Below are 16,089 nucleotides of genomic sequence, written 5' to 3' on the forward strand. Positions count from 1 at the left end.
AACTTTGACCTCTAGCAGGTGGGTGAGGGTTCTCCTGACTGTGGTCTCCATGACACAGCTCACCCCACTTTACAACTAAGACCAGGAGTTCCCATTGTGGCGCAGTGGTTAACAAATCCAACTAGGAACCATGAGGTTGCGGGTTCAACCCCTGGCCTCGCTCAGTGGGTTAAGGATCCGGCATTGCCGTGAGCTGTGGTGTAGGTTGCAGACGCGGCTCGGATCCTGCATTGCTGTGGCTCTGGCATAGGCTGGTGGTTACAGCTCCAATTCGACCCCTAGCCTGGGAACCTCCATGTGCCGCGGGAGCGGCCCAAGAAATGGCAAAAAGACAAAAAAAAAAAAAAACAAAAAAAACTAAGACCAGAAAATCCATAACTGTTTGGCAGAGTTGCAGGGGGTGCATATCAAAGCCAACTTTCTGGTAGTCCCTTGCCCTCATAGCTTAGGATCCAGAACAAAGAGAAGTCAGTGTTTCTGGTGCCTAAAACTTCATTGGTTTTGCTGACAGCAGTGTGGTCTCCAAGAGAATTCGGACTTTGCCCTTCCCCAGGTTTTCCACTGTATGCACCTGCTAAATGCCTGTGGGGCACCAGTGCTGATGTAGTCCTGCCCCGCCCAGGCACAGTTCTGGCAGAGGGAACAGTCTTCTTTCACAGCAGAGAGCAAGCAGCTGCTGCCCAGAAGCTAACTCTTCCTGCCTGCCTCAGCTTTCCTGAAAGCCTGATTGATGAACCTTAACAGCAGAGATGGGGCCAAGGTCAGGGTAAATCAGCCTTCCTGAAAGCTGTGATGGAATGATGCCAGGATTATGCCACTAAAGCCCCATTTCAAGGTGGAAAGTGAATGTGAGACCTTATGTGGCAGGTTCCAGGAAGAAAGTATCCGTCTCTCAGTGGTGATGCGTGTTTTGGCTGCTACTTTAAAGGTGTCATTCACTTTGATTTAGCCGCAAATAAAAGGTGGGTAATTTTGTTTTCATGACCATCACATTAGGAAATCACCGACTGTGTTAATGATCCACTGCAGGCAGACCTAGAAGCTTTCCCCTAAAGCATAGTAGCACGGGTGACTTTTTGCTGCTCTTTAATGATGAGCAAGACAAAGGACTTTCCTTTTCTAGAACCTTCCTCACTGCTATGCAGCAAAAATCATTTTCCCGTAGACTTCTCAAGGTGATTTGCTGAGAAGACGATATAATATTGTACCATCAGAACTGTAGGCTGAGGAGGAGAGATGGTATATATACAAAGCCTGATGCTGAGCAGATAAGATGGGGAGCCCTGGGTTGCTGAGAGCTGATTGGCAAGTGGAAGTGGAAATGCCCCCTCTTTGAATGCCCCAATTTTATTTATTTATTTATTTATTTATCTATTTATCTATTTATTTATTTGTCTTTTTGCCATTTCTTGGGCCGCTCCCACAGCACATGGAGATTCCCAGGCCAGGGGTCGAATTGGAGCTGTAACTGCCCGCCTACGCCAGAGTCACAGCAACGCTGGGTCCAAGCTGCGTCTGCAGCCTACACCACAGCTCACGGCAGTGCTGGATCCTTAACCCACTGAACAAGGTCAGGGATCGAACCCGCAACCTCCTGGTTCCTAGTCGGATTCATTAACCACTGCGCCGCAACGGGAACTCCTGAATGCCCCAATTTAGAAGTGTCCTGAGCACCTTTTATTCTGCAGAGATCTGATTTCCTCCCTAATTGGTTCTGTGACCCAGGTGACTTTGTTGACTTTATCGAGCATCCACTGTTCACAGAGCTACATCCATGTGCCTCAGAGAGACTTGGAGACCCAGAGCTGCAGTGTGCACAGAGGGATAGAGCATGCGCGCGGAAAATCCTCTTGTTCCTAAACATCTAAGTCAGAGTCCCCTCAAAGCAGAACCTTAAGCAGAAGTTAAGGAAGTGGGGAAAGTGAGGTAGGGAAGGAGGAAAAGGCAATACAAGCATGCATTTCCAAGGCCATGAGGGCTCGAAGCCACCAGAACTTCTGAGAAGCCTCAGGAGTGCCTCCAAGAACTTTTTTTTTCCTGACTGTGTCATGCAGCCACTTGATGTGGGATCTCAGTTCCCAGACCAGGGATTGAACTTGGGCCACAGCCGTGAGCGCTCCAAGCCCTAACCACTAGACCACCAGGGAACTCCTAGAGTGCCTCCCTCCCAGAATCGCTGACAGGAATTTGGGCCATTTAGCCATCAGCTTCTGTCCCCTGTGACAGTGACCGCAATGGCATGAGCTCTGCCACAGTGCTTATGACGTGTAGATCCTGCAGCCAGAAATGGAAAGTCTCCAGGTGTGTGTTTTGGTGGGATGTTGTCAACAAGGTTTCTGGGCTTTCTCAGAAGCAACCAGTGCAATGAAGCTGAAAGTAGAGTCCTCCAGCGTCTGTTACGGACAGGCTCAGGGCTCTAATAGGAAAAGACCTGGGGTTGCAGGAGAAACTCCAGCAGAAGGCGTCTAACCCAGAGACGGGGGAGAGGCTTGGGAAAGCCTCCTGCAGGAAGTGGTTTCTAGGCTGAGACAAGACCAGGTGAATGGGAGGGAGGCAGGGAGAGGTGAATGCAAGGTCGAGACTGGCTGGCTGGAGCACAGGTTACAAGGGGAGATGTGGCGAGAGAAGGTCGAAAAGAACTTTGCGGGTGAAGGGATTTAGACTTTATTGTAAGAGCAGTAAGGGCTCGGGAGACATTGAAGCAGAAAGACATGATAAGCTTCGTATTTTAGAAAATTCACGCTGAGGAGAATATGTGGAATAGATGCCGGGGTGGAGCAGGTGAGTGAAGGGGGAACAAGACAGAAGTCAGGGGGATCACTGAAGAGGCTGCCAAATTATGCAGGTAAGAGAATGTGAAAATGAGACCAGGACAGTGGCAGTGAGGCACATGAGAGGTGAAGGTATTTGAGCCCTATCAAGACTCTCTACAGCCCCACTCATGCTCTTCTCCTGGTAAGATGTAGTGTCTGTGTGTTGATGGAGAGATCATTGTAGGGACTGAGTTATCTGGAAAAGAATGCTTAAAAGATATGAATTGAAAGCTCATAAAGAGTAGTTTGGAAAATTCTTAAGCAAACTGGGAATAAAATAGCTGTTATAAGATCGCTCAAGTAAATTCTCACTTGAGAGCTAAGAGCACAGCACAGCACAGCACAGCACAGCACACTGGGAATCAGAAGGGCCTTGCCTTGTTCTGGATCTGCATGTTTCTATTGGTTTGACCTTTGTTGTATCATTTAACCTCTCTGCACTTTGTTTATTTGTCCCGCTCAAAATGAGCACAATGATGCCTGCCCAGGCTCTTCTGAGTTGAGCTTCAGCTGACAGCGTGCAGGGAGGGGGGATGACCACAGCGGGGAAGCTGGCATCCTCTTGACCACCGTGAACAGAATGGGAGTGTGCAGGGTGCTGTTCAGCCCCGAGAGGCTCATGTCCGGTGTGGACACTGGCCTATCGGCTCCCTCCAGGACAGGCAGTAAGCCCTCCTTCTCCGGCTCTCTGCTGCTCCGGAGGTGGGATTTCAGGTGCTTGGTGAGATCAAGATCTTCCTGAAGCTTCCTCCTCTACCTTTGAGACTCAGTGATCCTCTTTCACAGGTGTAGTGAGAATAAGATGAGAAAATGGCTGTGAAAGCACTTGTAGAGTGAGCCTGCTGGGCAAGCGAGGGGTGTCATTGTCACTGTTATCAGTAGGCCTTGTGATGTTAGCTCATAGAGTTTTAAAATGTTTTGGAGTTCCCTGATGGCTCCGTGGGTTAAGGACCCAGTGTCAACACTGCCATGGCATGTGTTTGATCCCTTATTCAGAACTTCCACATGCTGTGGGAGATGGCCCCACACACCAAAAAAAAAAAAAGAGAGAGAGAGTTTTTAAATCTTTTAGCTTTCCTGCATATCCCAGTAAAGCAGAAAATTTAAAGACTTAAATTTCTTGTATGCTGGCGTATAACTCGTTTTACTTTCTAAGGAAACCAAAAGCCGTGTTCTTTCTGTAGTTCCTTCCCCTAATACTGCCTTCTTACTAGCTACATTCTGTTTTTCTTATTTTATCTCATGCATTTAATGTTGACTGGAAACATTTGATCTGCCAAGACTTGAACTTGGACATATGGGGTTTCTCCCACCATCCACAACAGCACCACCACCAAGTAGAAGGCAAGCTGCACATTCCCTGCTTTCAGATGAGGAATGTTCTCCACCTCCTGGGAAAAACCAGGGCCCTGACTCACTGGACTTGAAAGGAAACTGATCTTAAAGTCCTTTTAAGATATTATGACCTGATTCTCTTTCTCTTAAAAGAATTCCTTGGGGCTTTAGTGCCCAGATGATGACAGTGATCCAGGATGAGTAACATTTACTGTACCTTTGCTCTGTGCCAGGTGCTGATTTAAACACTTTACATAGAAGCCACACTGCAGCCCCATGAATAAGTATTCACCTTGTTGATTAGCAAACCGAGGCCAACACAGTTAAATAACTTGGCCTAAAGTCACACAGTTAGAGCTGAAATATGAACCAAGGCATGAGATTCCAAAACCATGTCCCACATTATGCTGTGCTTCTCCCTCTTGCAAGCAGAGACTTGTCTGTCATACTGAGCAGGCAGAGGTCTTTAGGATTTCCTGTCCCCAGGTCGTTAGAGCAGTCAGAGGTGTTAAGCAGAAAAAGCATGGTAGAGGAGTTCCCGTCGTGGCACAGTGGTTAATGAATCTGACTAGGAACCATGAGGTAGCGGGTTCGATCCCTGGCCTTGCTCAGTGGGTTAAGGATCCAGCGTTGCTGTGAGCTGTGGTGTAGTTTGCAGACGTGGCTTGGATCTCGTGTTGCTCTGGCTCTGGCGTAGCCCGGTGGCTGTGGCTCCGATTAGACCCCTAGCCTGGGAGCCTCCATATGCCAAGGTCGTGGCCCTAGAAAAGGCAAAAAGATTTTAAAAAAAGAAAAGCACAATAGAATTCTGATCTACTTGCAGTTCCCATCATGGCACAGCGGAAGTGACTCTGACTAGGAACCATGAGGTTGTGGGTTTGATCCCTGGCCTCGCTCAGTGGGTTAAAGATCTTGTGACACATGAGCTGTGGTGTAGGTCGCAGACTTGGCTCAGATCCTGCATTGCAGTGTCTGTGGTGTAGACCATCAGCTACAGCTCTGATTCACCCCCTAGCCTGGGAACCTCCAAATGCCATGGGTGCGGCCCTAAAAAGCAAAAAGAAAGAAAGAAAGGGGGGAAAAAAAGGAATTCTGGTCTACTTAACCATATTCTCCACACCAGACAGGAAGTACCCTGGATGCAAACACGGCTCCCATTAAGATAAACAGCTTGAATCTAGGGCGCCCTGTGTCAATCAGAAAAAAGTGGCAATCAAGAGCTGTAATTTTTACATGCTACATGTTTCATGTTTTTTCTCTCCCCAGGTTAAAAAGATCAGGTGGCATGAGCAGCCTTTTGGGGAAAATTGGAGCCAAGAAGCAGAAGATGAGCACCTTGGAGAAGTCCAAGCTGGACTGGGAGAGCTTCAAGGAGGAAGAGGGCATTGGTGAAGAACTAGCCATCCACAATCGAGGGAAGGAGGGGTAAGAAGTAGTGCATTCTATTCCGCTGAAAATCCTAAAGTGTCTGGAATAGTTCATTGCGTACAGGCCACCTAATTTAAGCAGACAGGAGCTTTTCACAGTGAAACAAAAAATAGGAGTTCTTTGGTTTGTCAGTGAAGCTTAGGTCTAAGGTGGACAGGTCCTGCAGGTAAGGAGAACATTGGAGTGACGGGAAGGGGATGGGAGGGCATGTGAGCAGCACTTCTCTGGGGGACAGTCACGTCTGCCACGCTGAATTTGCTGAATTACAGCTCCTGTGAACTCTGAGTCACCTAGTTTGTTCACATGGTCAGATCTGGCTCACGGTATCAGCCTTGGCCTCATTTGGATTATTTGGAATTCTGAGAAGCTAGACTAGCCCAGTGCTTCAAAAGCAGAGCCAACAGAGTGTGTCAATGTTGTCACATTATTGTGGGATTTTTTTTTTTTTTTTTTTTTTTTTGTCCATGTCCTTATGGCCCAGGGCGGGGCTTCGCCCTTGGCTTCAACCTGTATGACGCACAAGACCTCATAAGGCATCCAGGCCATCACGTGCACCCTCGTCCTCTTCACTTTGACTAGAAAGAGGATGTCTGTGAACTGTGTCCAGAAGTACCGAGAAAGAAACGGTAGTCAGTGAGTACTTACGAACCTCAGAAGGAGCCAAGAACAAATTTACTGCAGAAGAGGGTCCATGGCTCAAGGTCCACAGTCCCTGTCCCTAACTGCGAAAGGTGCACACAGCCCCTCAGACAGCCCTGGCGCTCCCCGCGCCTACCCCTCTCCGGCAGGGGTTCCCTCCGCACTCTGTGTGCATCTCTGAGGCTTAGCTCCTTTGCCAGTAAAACTGGAATAATGATACCACTTCTGGGTGGTTGCGAGGTGCTCATGAGAGAAAATGTGTGGTAATATGTATCACGCATATACTTACATAGCACAGGCAGACCGCACAGATCCTGCAGGTCCAGTTCCAGACCGTTGCAATGAAGTGAATATCACAGTGGAGCAAGGCATGCGACTTTTTAGTTTCCCAGTGCATTTAAAAGTTATGTTTACCCTATACTGTAATCTAATAAGTGTGCAGTAGCATTATGTCTATTATCAATGTACATAACTCAATTAAAAATTACTGTGTTGGAAGTTCCCTCTGTGGCACAGCAGAAACAAACCGACTAGTATCCATGAAGACTCTGATTCGATCCCTGGCCTCACTCAGTGTGTTGCCTCGAGCTGTGGTGTAGGTCACAGACGCAGCTCAGATCCTCCGTTGCTGTGGCTGTGTCTAGGCAGGCAGCTGTGGATCCATTTTGATCCCTAGCTTGGGAACTTCTATATGCCAAGGGTGCGGCGCTAAAATGCAAAAAAAAAAGAAAGAAAAATTAGTTAAATAAAAAAATACTAACCATCATCTAACAACACCAGAAGTTGACACTGTCCTTCAATTTGTAAAAAAAAAATCAGTGTCTGCAAAGTGCGATAAAGCGAAGCACAGTAAAATGAGGCCTGCCTGTCTACATAAAGCCCTCTGCAGAGTGCCTGTCACTGTCACTTGGAGGTGTGTATTAAGTGGTAGTTATTCAGGTTACTTATAAGCTAAATTATAATAAAGACAGGTGAGGGATTTGTTTTGGAGGTCATTTTTCTAAGTTAGGCTTCCAGAGTATTTGAATGAACCCCCAGAAGCTGATCAACATGTGGCGGAAAAAAATGTTAATGATTTTATGAGCTTAATTTAACTACCAGATTTCTAAATCAGTCGCGCAGCCACGGTTTGCCACAGGACAGAGGCAGACGCGCCAAAGCCGTGTGGGGAAGGCCCTCGAGAGCCCAGGCAGGAGTCACGGTTACCCAGAGAAGGCCTCTGACACTTGCCCTGATCCTCCCCACGCTGACTCAGTTCTAGTAACTCACCCCCGTCTCTTGTACGTGTTTGCCTGGTGATCTAAATGAAACTGCAGAGGAACTGCCAGTGTGTGAGACCCTTGATTGCTTCTCTGAGGACTGATTATATGGTTAGACCATGTCATTCTTTTAACAGAGGTCTTGTAAAAGCAAGGAGTGGGTGCTGTTGAAGATAAGGGAGGTAATAAAATACAGGCTGAAGGAGAAAACAAGATTAAAAAGGACATCTGCCCAGTGAGGACTTCTCAGGCAATGGAAGAAAATCATAGGACTTTGTTAGAAAATAACTGATAGCATGCGACTTCTATGCTCTCTGCTTTGCCCTCCGTCTCTGAGCCTTTCCCCCGGCCAGATGATTCCGGGGATCTGCGTCTTTCCGTACAGATCTGATGACTTCCGTGTTCTGTCTTGAGCTCTTCTCACCTGTCTTCTCCATTGCCCTCCCCGACACATCCACTCCCTCGCCTTGCCTGGCTCCTGCCAGCAGAGGAAAGGGCCCAGCCGCTAGTCCAGGGAGCTGTTCTTCTGGTTCTTACTTTAGCTAAGCATGAGCATCTTCTGGGGGATTTTCCAAGGCCACCCCTGTGTGCTGCTCCGTCAGGTGTCGGATAACTGTGTGGTGTGTGTGTGTGCGCGGTGGAGTACATCTCAGCCCTGAAAAGGGGTGGCGCTTTACGACATCATGGAAGGACTTGTATTATGCTTAGTGCAGTAAGTTAGAGAGAGAGAGGTGTTGTATGATGTCGCTTATAAGTGGAATCTAAAAAATAAAACAGGAGTTCCCATCGTGGCGCAGTGGTTAACGAATCCGACTAGGAACCATGAGGTTGCAGGTTCGGTCCCTGCCCTTGCTCAGTGGGTTAACGATCCGGCGTTGCCGTGAGCTGTGGTGTAGGTTGCAGACGTGGCTCGGATCCCACGTTGCTGTGGCTCTGGCGTAGGCTGGTGGCTACAGCTCCGATTCGACCCCTAGCCTGGGAACCTCCATATGCCACGGCAGCAGCCCAAGAAATAGCAAAAAGACAAAAAAATTTAAAAAATAAAAATAAATAAATAAATAAATAATAAAACAAATGTGAATAAAACAAAAAAGAAAGACAGATATAGAGGACAAACTAGTGGTTACCGGTCAGGAGAGAGAGGGTAGGGGCAAAATAGGGATAAGGAATTAGAGGCACAAACTACTACTTCAGCACAGGGAATAGAGCCAATATTTTATAATAACTATAGGAGTTCCCACCGTGGCTCAGAAGTAACAAATACAACTAGTATCCATGAGGATGCAGATTTGATCCCTGGCCTCACTCAGTGGGTTAGGGATCTGGCATTGCCATGAGCTGTGGTGTAGATCACAGACAGGGCTCATATCTGGTGTTGCTGTGGCTGTGGTATAGGCCGACAGCTACAGCTCCAATTTGACCGCTAGCCTGGGAAGTCCATATGCCATGGGTGCGGCCCTAAAAAGACAAAAGAAAATTAAAATTTTAAAAATAGGAGTTCCCGTCGTGGCGTAGTGGTTAACGAATCCGACTAGGAACCATGAGGTTGTGGGTTCGGTCCCTGCCCTTGCTCAGTGGGTTAACGATCCGGCGTTGCCGTGAGCTGTGGTGTAGGTTGCAGACGCGGCTCAGATCCCGCGTTGCTGTGGCTCTGGCGTAGGCCAGTGGCTACAGCTCCGATTGGACCCCTAGCCTGGGAACCTCCATATGCCGCGGGAGCGGCCCAAGAAATAGCAACAACAACAACAAAAGACAACAAAAAGACAAAAAAAAAAAATTTTTTTTTAAATATAATGTATATAATAACTATAAATGGGAGTTCCCGTCGTGGCTCGGGTTGACGAATCCAACTAGGGACCATGAGGTTTTGGGTTTGATCCCTGGCCTTGCTCAGTGGGTTAGGGATCTGGCATTGCCGTGAGCTGTGGTGTAGGTCACAGACATGGCTCAGATCCCACGTTGCTGCGGCTGTGGTGTAGGCCGGTGGCTGCAGCTCTGGTTCCACACCTAGCCTGGGAACCTCCATATGCCGTGGGAGCAGCCCAAAAAACGGCAAAAAAAAAAACTACAAATGGAGTCAACCTCTAAAAATTGTGAATCACTTTATTTTACACCTGAAACATATAATATTTTGTATAATATTGTACATCAACTGTATCTCAGTTTTTTTAAAAGGAATTCCCTAGTGGCCTTGCAGGTTAAGGATCCAGTGTTGGCATGTGTTTGATCCCCGGCCTGGGAACTTTGACCTGCCATAGGTGTGGCAAAAAAAAAAAAAAATCATTCCTCAGGTGCTTATTTTGCACAGCCAATGTTGAGAATCACTAGACCTCAGCATCAAAATTCTAGAAAGGGGTGTTCCCGTTGTGGCGCAGGGGAAATGAATCCGACTAGGAGTCATGAGGTTGCAGGTTCGATCCCTGGCCTTGCTCAGTGGGTTAAGGATCTGGTATTGCCACAAGCTGCGGTATATAGCTCACAGATGTGGCTTTGATCCGGTATTGCTGTAGCTGTGGTGTAGGCTGGCAGCTGCAGCTCCGATTCCACCCCCAGCTCTGGGAACTTCCATATGCCACAGGTGTGACCTTAAAAAGAAAAAAGAAAAAAAATATTCTAGAAAGGGAATTCCTGCTGTGGCGCAACGGGATCAACAGTGTCTCTTCAGTGGCAAGGATGTGAGTTCAATCCTCAGCCCTGTCGAGTGGGTTAAGGATCAGGCATTGCTGCAGCTTTGACATAGGTCGCAACTCTACTCAAATTCTAACCCTGACCCCCAGAACAAAATATGCCACAGGGCAGCCAAAAAAGAAAAAAATTCTAGAAAGCCAAGCTTCTGGGTGAGCCATTCCAGCACATTTGTAACTAGATAGCTGACTTTAAAAACAGGGGCTTTGGAGAAGGGCTAGAAGATTTCTATGTAGAATTATGCCAAGTGCCACAGTGTCAAAGGGCAGAAAGCACAGGCCAGACCCATAAGCTCTGTTTGGTCAGGCTCCCAAATTATTTTACACAAATGCCAACCAGAGCAGAGGCCACCTGTTTATAATGGGAGTGTATAACATATAGAGGGAATAATGGAGAATCCCAAGAAGTGTTACCCTGGAACAAACGTGATCTCTGCCAAAACTAAGAAGGAGGAAAGGTCATTTGTGATATCATCTCGGAAAAAGCTACCCAGGAATACCTAGGAGTAATGGTTGGCCTCTGCCATATTTATGTGACAGTGTGACTTTTTTATAGGTACCATATTTAAGTTGTTCTCATATACAAGAATCTGTATCATTAGTGCTGATAAAAATATTCCTGTAGGAGTTCCCTGGTGGCTCAGCAGGTTAAGGATCTAGCCCTTAGCATTGTCACTTCTGTGGTGCAAGTTCGATTACTGTCCTGTAAACTTCCACATGCCACAGGTACAACCAAAAATATGTATACATTCCTGATCAAAATGAGATTGAGGTTAAAAGATTATGTCATGCTTTTTGTCTTTTGATAGCAATCCCATTTCAGTAAGTATTATCTCAATGTTACCCCTTGTAAAGCTTTGATAGAATTTGAAGCTACATTGGTCAATACTGGATTATTGTCCAATTTTTTTTTTTTTCTTTTTTGGCCACTCTGCAACATATGCAGTTCCCAGGCCATTATCCTGAGCTAACCTGAGCTTATCAGATCCAAGCTGCAGTTGTGACCTACACAGTAGCTGTGGCAACACAGATCCTTTAACCCACTGTCCCAGGCTGGGGATCAAACCTGTATCCTAGTGCTGCAGAGATGCCACCAATCTTGTACCATAGCAGGAACTCCAGCTGTCCAATTTTTACAAAGCAGTTTTGCTGTCTGAAATAGTCACATGAAGAAGCAAAGCACTGGAGTTCCCATTGTGGTTATGGCTCAGCAGGTTAAGGACCCAACATTGTGAGAATGAAAGTTCAATCCCTGGTCTCGCTCAGTGGGTTAAGGATCTGGTGTTGCTGTGGCTATTTCATAGGCCACCGTTGCAGCTCTGATTCACCCCCTGGCCCAGGAGCTTTCATATGCCACTAGTGTGGAGGTAAACAGAAAAAAAATTAAATTAAATTAAATTAAATTAAATTAAATTAAAAAGTAGCAAAGCACCTCGAGAAACACCAGGCATAGGATCAGATCTGCAAAGAATTTATACACTGGGAATATCAGATACAGGTTTTGGGGATTTTGGGGGGTGGCTTTGGCCATGCCTACGGCATGTGGAAGTACCCAGGCCAGGGACTGAACACATGCCACAGAAGTGACATGAGCCACCGCAGTGACTATGCCGATTCTTACCTTACATCGCAAGGGAATTCCTCAGATACAGGTTTTAATACAATACAAGTATATATTTAAAGAAGCAAACACACTTGAAAATATCTGCAAGAAGAAACTACAGGAGATCCCTTTATGGCGCAGTGGTTAACAAATCCGACTAGGAACCATAAGGTTGCAGGTTTGATCCCTGGCCTCACTCAGTGGGTTAAGGAGCTGGTGTTGCCGTGAGCTGTGGTGTAGGTCACAGACGCAGCTCGGATCTGGTGTTGCTGTGGCTCTGGTGTAGGCCGGCGGCTGTAGCTCCAATTAGACCCCTAACCTGGGAACCGCCATATGCCACGGCTGCGGCCCTAAAAAGACAAAAAAAAGAAACTACAAAAGTGTCCTAGCAGATTTGAAAAAGACTGAAACAGAATTTTTAGAAATAAAGAGTATAATAACCATAATTAAAAACAAAATAGATAGACTTAATAGTGGTTAGACCAACAGAAAGAGAATACATAAACTGGAAATAGCCAGAAGAAATTATCCAGAATATAGTTCAGAGAGAGAAAAAAAGACAAAAAGTATGGAAGGGAGGAGTTAAGCATCCTGAAGGGACAGCATGGGAAAAAATGAAAGCTACCTCTTTATAGAGTTTTAAAAACCCATAGAATCCTAAGATAAAATAGAAACCAGGAGTTCCCACTGTGGCTTGATGGTTATGAACCGGACTAGTATCCATGGGGATCGAGTGTTGTCATGAGCTGCCGTGTAGGTTACAGACACAGCTTAGATCCTGCATTGCTGTGGCTGTGGTGTAGGCTGGCAGCTGCAGCTCCAATTCGACCCATAACCTGGAAACTTCTGTATGCCTCGGATGCAGCCCTAAAAAGCAAAAAATAAAATAAAATATTAAAATACCCATACTTAGTCATATCAAAGGGAAACTACAGAAAACTAAAGACAAAGAGAAAAATCATGGGAGCTGCCAGAAAAGAGAGCCTTCTGTGAAAGGAGGGACAGTTAGACTGACAGGAGCTTCTTTTTTTTTTTGTCTTTTTTTTTTTTTTTTTTTTTTTGTCTTTTTTGCCATTTCTTGGGCCACTCCTGTGGCATATGGAGGTTCCCAGGCTAGGGGTTGAATCAGAGCTGTAGTCGCTGGCCTACACCACAGCCACAGCAACGTGGAATCCAAGCCTCATCTGCGACCTACAGCTCACGGCAATGCCAGATCCTTAACCCACTGAACGAGGCTGGGCATCGAACCCAAAACCTCATGGTTCCAAGTCGGATCATTAACCACTGAGCCACGACGGGAACTCCTGACAGGAGCTCCTTGTGGGCAGCAGGGCTGCCAGAAGACTGGAATGATCTTATATATGTGTATAGATAGAGATATGTGAATGAGTGTCAAGAAAGAGGGCAACTATGGACATTTTCAGAATAATAAGAGCTAATAAGAAAGTTGCCCCCACCTGATCTTTACCCAAAGAAATTTAAAGGATATACTCTGGCAAAATAAAAGTGATTCTAGATGGAAGAAGCAGTATAAAACAGTAGTGTCAGGAGTTCCCACTGTGGCACAGCAGGATCAGCAGCATCTCTGCAGTGCTGGGACTCAGGTTTGATCCTTGGCCTGGCACAGTGGGTTAAGGATCTGGCATTGCTGCACCTGTGGCTTAGGTCACAACCTCGGTTTGGCTCTGATCCCTAGCCCAGGAGCTCCATATACCATGGGGCGGCCAAAAAAAAAAATAATAATGTTAATGTCTTATTATAAGTTGTTGAGTTGTTCCTTAAAGCAAGATAGTATTAAATACCTGGCAACAAATACATAAAAGTTGGAAGGAGGAAAATGTTCAGTTTTCCAAAAGATCTTGTATTATCTGGAGGAAGGTAAGGGTGTTAAGTGAATATATTGAAATTTCTAAAATAGAAGCAGAGGGTATAATTTCCAAAGTAATAGTGGAAAAAAATGGAATGAGTTTTTTGTTGTTCTTGGGTTTTTTGGGGGGGGGTTTGTAATTAACCAAAGGAAAACACAAAAATAGAATTAGAGAAACCAAACAGGACAAATAACAAGCATAAAATAAGATAGTAGACTTAAAAGTAAATTTATCAGAACTTTAATTAAATGTCAACAAAACTAAATGCTCCAGTTGAAGATAGAGATTGACATATTGAATTTAAAAAGAAAAAAAGCAGGAGTTCCTGTTGTAGCTCAGCATTAATGAACCCGACTAGTATCCAAGAGGATGGGAGTTCGATCCCTGGCATTGCTGTGTCTGTGGTGTAGGCCAGCTGCTACAGTTCCAATTCGACCCCTAGCCTGGGAAGTTCCATATGCTACGGGTGTGGCCCTAAAAGACAAAAAAAAGTAAAAATAAAAAACAACTATTTGCTGTTTAAGAGATAGGGCTAAAACAATGGAATGCAGAAATGTTGAAAATAAAATGATGGGAGAAAAACCATACAGACACTAATCGAAAGAAAGTTGATGTGGCCATATTAATATAGACAGTAAACTTCAAAGCATTATCAGAAATAAAAAGGACTTTCTCCTGGTGTTCGGTTTATCTAGGAGAGAAAACAGTTTAAATTTGAATGTACCATTTGGCGTTATCTGCTGAAGCTCAACGTAGTCATTCCATGTGAATCAGCAGTTCCACTCCTAGCTCACTTATATGTTCCTCAAAAGACACACGTGGGAGTTGAAATAACAGTACTTTTAGAGTTCCCACTGTGGTGCCAGGGAATTGGCAGCATCTCTGCAGCTCCTGGATGCAGGTTCGATCCTTAGCCCAGCACATTGGGTTAAAAGGATCTGGCTTGTAGGTCACAACTGTGACTTGAATTTGATCCCATGGGGCAACCAAAAAAGAAGGAAGGGAGGAAGGAAAGAAGGGAGGAAGGAAAGAAGGAAGTAACAGTACTTTTCATAATATCCCCAAACTGTAAACAACCCAGATGTCAATAGCCTAGTAGACAAAGTGTAATTTGTGCTCACACCCCGGGGTACACTTTAACAATTGAAATGAAAATGGATAAATTGCAGTAACCTAACACAAAGAAGCTCAGGCAGTATAATTCTATTTATTTGTTTTAATTCCATTTATATGAAGGTCAAACCAGGCAAAGACAGAGTGTCCCTTAGCTCAAGTTTGTTAAGAAGCAAGTCACCAAAGAATACACACAGTGCGAGTCTGTTTCCTTTAGGTTCACAGTGAGGCACAAGCAGACCGATGTCAGGGACCAGAGACCAGAAAAGAGAGCGGAAATGCGGGCACACGCCTGCCTGGCTGGGCTTGGGTGTGGGGCGTGAGCGTCAGGTTAGAGGTACGCAGGGGCCTTCCTGGAGGCTGGCAGTGTTCTGATTCCTGACCTGACGGTAGCCGCACAAATACTTACGTCATACTGATGCATCTGCCTTGCCTGTTCTATTGTATGTGTGTGTGCGTGCGTGCGTGTTATATTTTACAGTAAACTGAATTGAGATTGATTTCAAATCCTGGATCTGCTACCAGCCTGTCATGTGCTCTGGCCCCAGTTTCTTGATCTATAAATTAGAAACTCTTCAGCGTAGAGATTAGAGCCTCTCAGGTTTCCTATGGGAATTAAATAAGCAGGGGAAATGTCTGGGAATGTTTATGGACAGGACTCCCCTTCCTTGTCCCACCATCCCCACCCCCTCAGTCTTTTGCCTCCTCTTCTTTCTTGCCATCTGCCGTTACTGACCATGCCAAGCCTAGGGCCTTCCGGGAAGGCCAGGTGCATTACTCCTCTAAACCCCTTGCTGGCGTGTTCCTGCCAACCTTCAGGAATACTTCCCACAGCCGTGGCCAGGACAGCTTGCGGGCATCTCCTGGAGAGCCATCTTGCCTCAGATTCGCTCCCCCAGGAAAGCTCATTAGTCCCACGGCTTCCATACTGTCATCTGCTGAGGACTCCCACCTAAGCTATCTCCTGCTCACCGTCCCACCGAGTTCCGACTCCCTTATTCGCTGTTTTGTTGCTGTCTCCACTTGCTTGTCCAAGACACACATCAGACTTAACATCCAAAGCCAGATACAGATAGCCCCCTGCTTTTCAAAAGTTCCATTTGTACCACTTTGTTTTTGTGAAAGACCTGCATTAATACTTGGCCTGTTCTCACTGAGGGAAGTCTGAAGAGGATTTTCATTTTTAGGAGAAAAGGTAATTGCTTCTTTACACCATCTCGGCTAAGAGAGGTGTTACAGGGACGCTCTGCTTTCGGATAGCTCGAGGAACCTGCACGTGCTTTTCTCCATAAACAGCCTCCTTCCTCAGACGTCTCAGAAAATGACACCCTCACCGTCCACTGAACT

At 46.0% G+C, this 16,089-nt stretch overlaps 1 protein-coding gene across 1 annotated transcript in view; it reads left to right on the plus strand.

Moving 5' to 3' along the window:
- CFDP1 (craniofacial development protein 1) overlaps positions 1-16,089 on the plus strand; it is a 130,480-nt gene that overhangs the window by 103,729 nt on the left and 10,662 nt on the right. The window contains exon 6 of the mRNA XM_021093775.1: positions 5,415-5,573. Coding sequence (XP_020949434.1) covers positions 5,415-5,573 — 159 coding nt within the window. The remainder of the gene's footprint in view (positions 1-5,414; positions 5,574-16,089) is intronic.

This window comes from Sus scrofa, chromosome 6 (genome assembly GCF_000003025.6).
Source record: "Sus scrofa isolate TJ Tabasco breed Duroc chromosome 6, Sscrofa11.1, whole genome shotgun sequence".
Lineage (NCBI taxonomy): Eukaryota > Metazoa > Chordata > Mammalia > Artiodactyla > Suidae > Sus > Sus scrofa.